The sequence below is a fragment of the Carlito syrichta genome, unplaced genomic scaffold, assembly GCF_000164805.1.
Source record: "Carlito syrichta isolate Samal-C Ts95f unplaced genomic scaffold, Tarsius_syrichta-2.0.1 Scaffold225677, whole genome shotgun sequence".
Taxonomy (NCBI): Eukaryota; Metazoa; Chordata; class Mammalia; order Primates; family Tarsiidae; genus Carlito; species Carlito syrichta.
In genome coordinates, this window is record NW_007169773.1 from 1 (window position 1) to 803 (window position 803).

At 43.2% G+C, this 803-nt stretch overlaps 1 protein-coding gene across 1 annotated transcript; it reads right to left on the reverse strand.

Annotated features, from left to right (window-relative positions):
- Positions 1-6: 6 nt before the first annotated feature.
- On the reverse strand, positions 7-796 carry LOC103253363 (THUMP domain-containing protein 3-like; the record flags this gene model as incomplete). The annotated part of the gene is given in 2 exon segments (XM_008051702.2): positions 7-33; positions 35-796. Coding segments are annotated over 2 exon segments (789 nt in total), but the record flags the coding sequence as incomplete, so codon positions are not given.
- Between the last annotated feature and the right edge of the window lie 7 nt (positions 797-803).

Genomic DNA, 803 nt, shown 5'->3' on the forward strand with positions numbered 1-803 from the left:
TTGCCATACATGTCGCATTCCAGATAAAGCCTTTGGTAAAGCATTTCGTGTCCTGAGTAAGTAGCACAGCTCGGCCTGTTGTAGGTGTACAGACACGGCTCATCTCACGTAGGCACGCTGGATAAAGGTTCCAGTTTCTCTTCTTGGAGCCCATCCTTTTACCAAAGGGCAAATCTGTTAGGATAATATCCACAGAGCCAGTCCTCAATGGCAGATTGCAGATATCCCACTGAACAGCATCTATGGGCAAGCCCCAGGATGATTTGCCTTCTTTAACTTGGCTCTTGGTTAATAAAGATGCGATGTTATTTGCTGCTCTATTCACAGCCAGTGGATTATTATCACCAGCAATATGATAACAGTCAGACCATTCTGTAGCCCCCTCTATTGGTATTGCTCCTGTTCCACACATTGGATCAACTATTATATCGTAAGGTAGAGGACCACAGAGCCTGAGCATCCCATAGGCAAGAGTTGATCTAAGAGTTGTAGGTCCAAAATGTGTGATATTTCTTCGGTGGAGACTCTCTTCAGTCAATGCAATGCCCACAACAATTTCATTATCATGGATATTCAAAAGAACCTCCACATCAAAGTTGGTCATGTCAGCCTTCCACTTAAAATACTCTTGAACAGCACCACCAAAATCTCTTGCAGCCTCATTTGAAGTAAAGCAATGTTTCTCTCCGGCCCTGTTGCATGTGACTCTAAACTTTAGAACTTCAGGCTCAGTTTCTTCTTTTGAGCTTTCATCGGTCTCATCTTTGCAAGATGCCAAATCATCACCTACTAATGTTGGTATT